The 934-nt window shown below is 42.4% G+C and overlaps 1 protein-coding gene across 1 annotated transcript in view; it reads right to left on the bottom strand.

Moving 5' to 3' along the window:
• Gabat (4-aminobutyrate aminotransferase) overlaps positions 1-632 on the bottom strand; it is a 5,955-nt gene extending 5,323 nt beyond the window's left edge. Inside the window, exon 1 of the mRNA XM_017898127.1 lies at positions 190-632. Coding sequence (XP_017753616.1) covers positions 190-253 — 64 coding nt within the window. The 5' untranslated portion in view covers positions 254-632. The remainder of the gene's footprint in view (positions 1-189) is intronic.
• Between the last annotated feature and the right edge of the window lie 302 nt (positions 633-934).

Below are 934 nucleotides of genomic sequence, written 5' to 3'. Positions count from 1 at the left end.
TTCGTAAAGGTAACCTATATAGACACGCATAGAAAAGGAGATTGACGGAGGAAAGCGAGGTATCGATTCTGGGTGTATCGTACGTGGACTGTATTCGCTCGATATATTGCGAGTTGTCGTATAGCTTCGATTCGATAACTTAACCAAGCGGACAAAGTCACGAATGCAAGAATTAAATCGTAAAAATACCTTTGAACAGACGGCGTGAAAAGGTTCGAGCACAGAGTGCAGTTTGACACTTGTTAGCCAGCATCTCGCGTCGTAATACTGGTCTAAAGGTTTTTCACGAGGAATCGACTTTTTCCCACTGCACGATTCTCGCGACGTAAAACGTGCTCGCGAAGGGATGGCTTCGCACTGGCCACCGATATAACACTCCGTTGATCCTTGCGCAGGAAACGTTTGATTATTTCCGAGACTCTACGAACATTCACGAATCGGTGTCACTCTAACCGCGAATTTTTAAGTAAACGACGCGCGATGTAATCTCTGTTCGCTCGTTCGATAAACTTTTTCTTCGTGTTTTAAGCCGAGAAATAACGCGGGAATCGATAAACGTGAGCATGGACGATTCGAGCTCGACTTACGATCTGTGGATGAGTGCGTTTAACTACCGATAAATACTTCCAACGTCCAACAACCCTACAGGACGTTTTCGAGCGAACACGGACGTGTACGAACTTTCACGAGTATTTAAATCTAATGGCGCGATCTATACGCGCGACGTGCGTCGCCATTCGTCGTTATTCGTTACGTGTGCTTCCTTATCGGACCATTCCAATTACATTAATTTTCTCAAATATCGATTTTTATAAAATCCTACGATTATTTGCTCGACATTTTTGTCTTCGTAAAATTCGATTTATAAAACAAGGTAGAACGTAACGAAGACAATTGGATAACCTATTATTACGCAGATATAATATATAATCTA

The sequence above is a fragment of the Eufriesea mexicana genome, unplaced genomic scaffold (genome assembly GCF_001483705.2).
Source record: "Eufriesea mexicana isolate 0111107269 unplaced genomic scaffold, ASM148370v2 scaffold620, whole genome shotgun sequence".
NCBI classification, from domain to species: Eukaryota; Metazoa; Arthropoda; class Insecta; order Hymenoptera; family Apidae; genus Eufriesea; species Eufriesea mexicana.
Note: the sequence above shows the minus strand (reverse complement) of the source record. Positions and strands in the feature narration are given on the sequence as shown.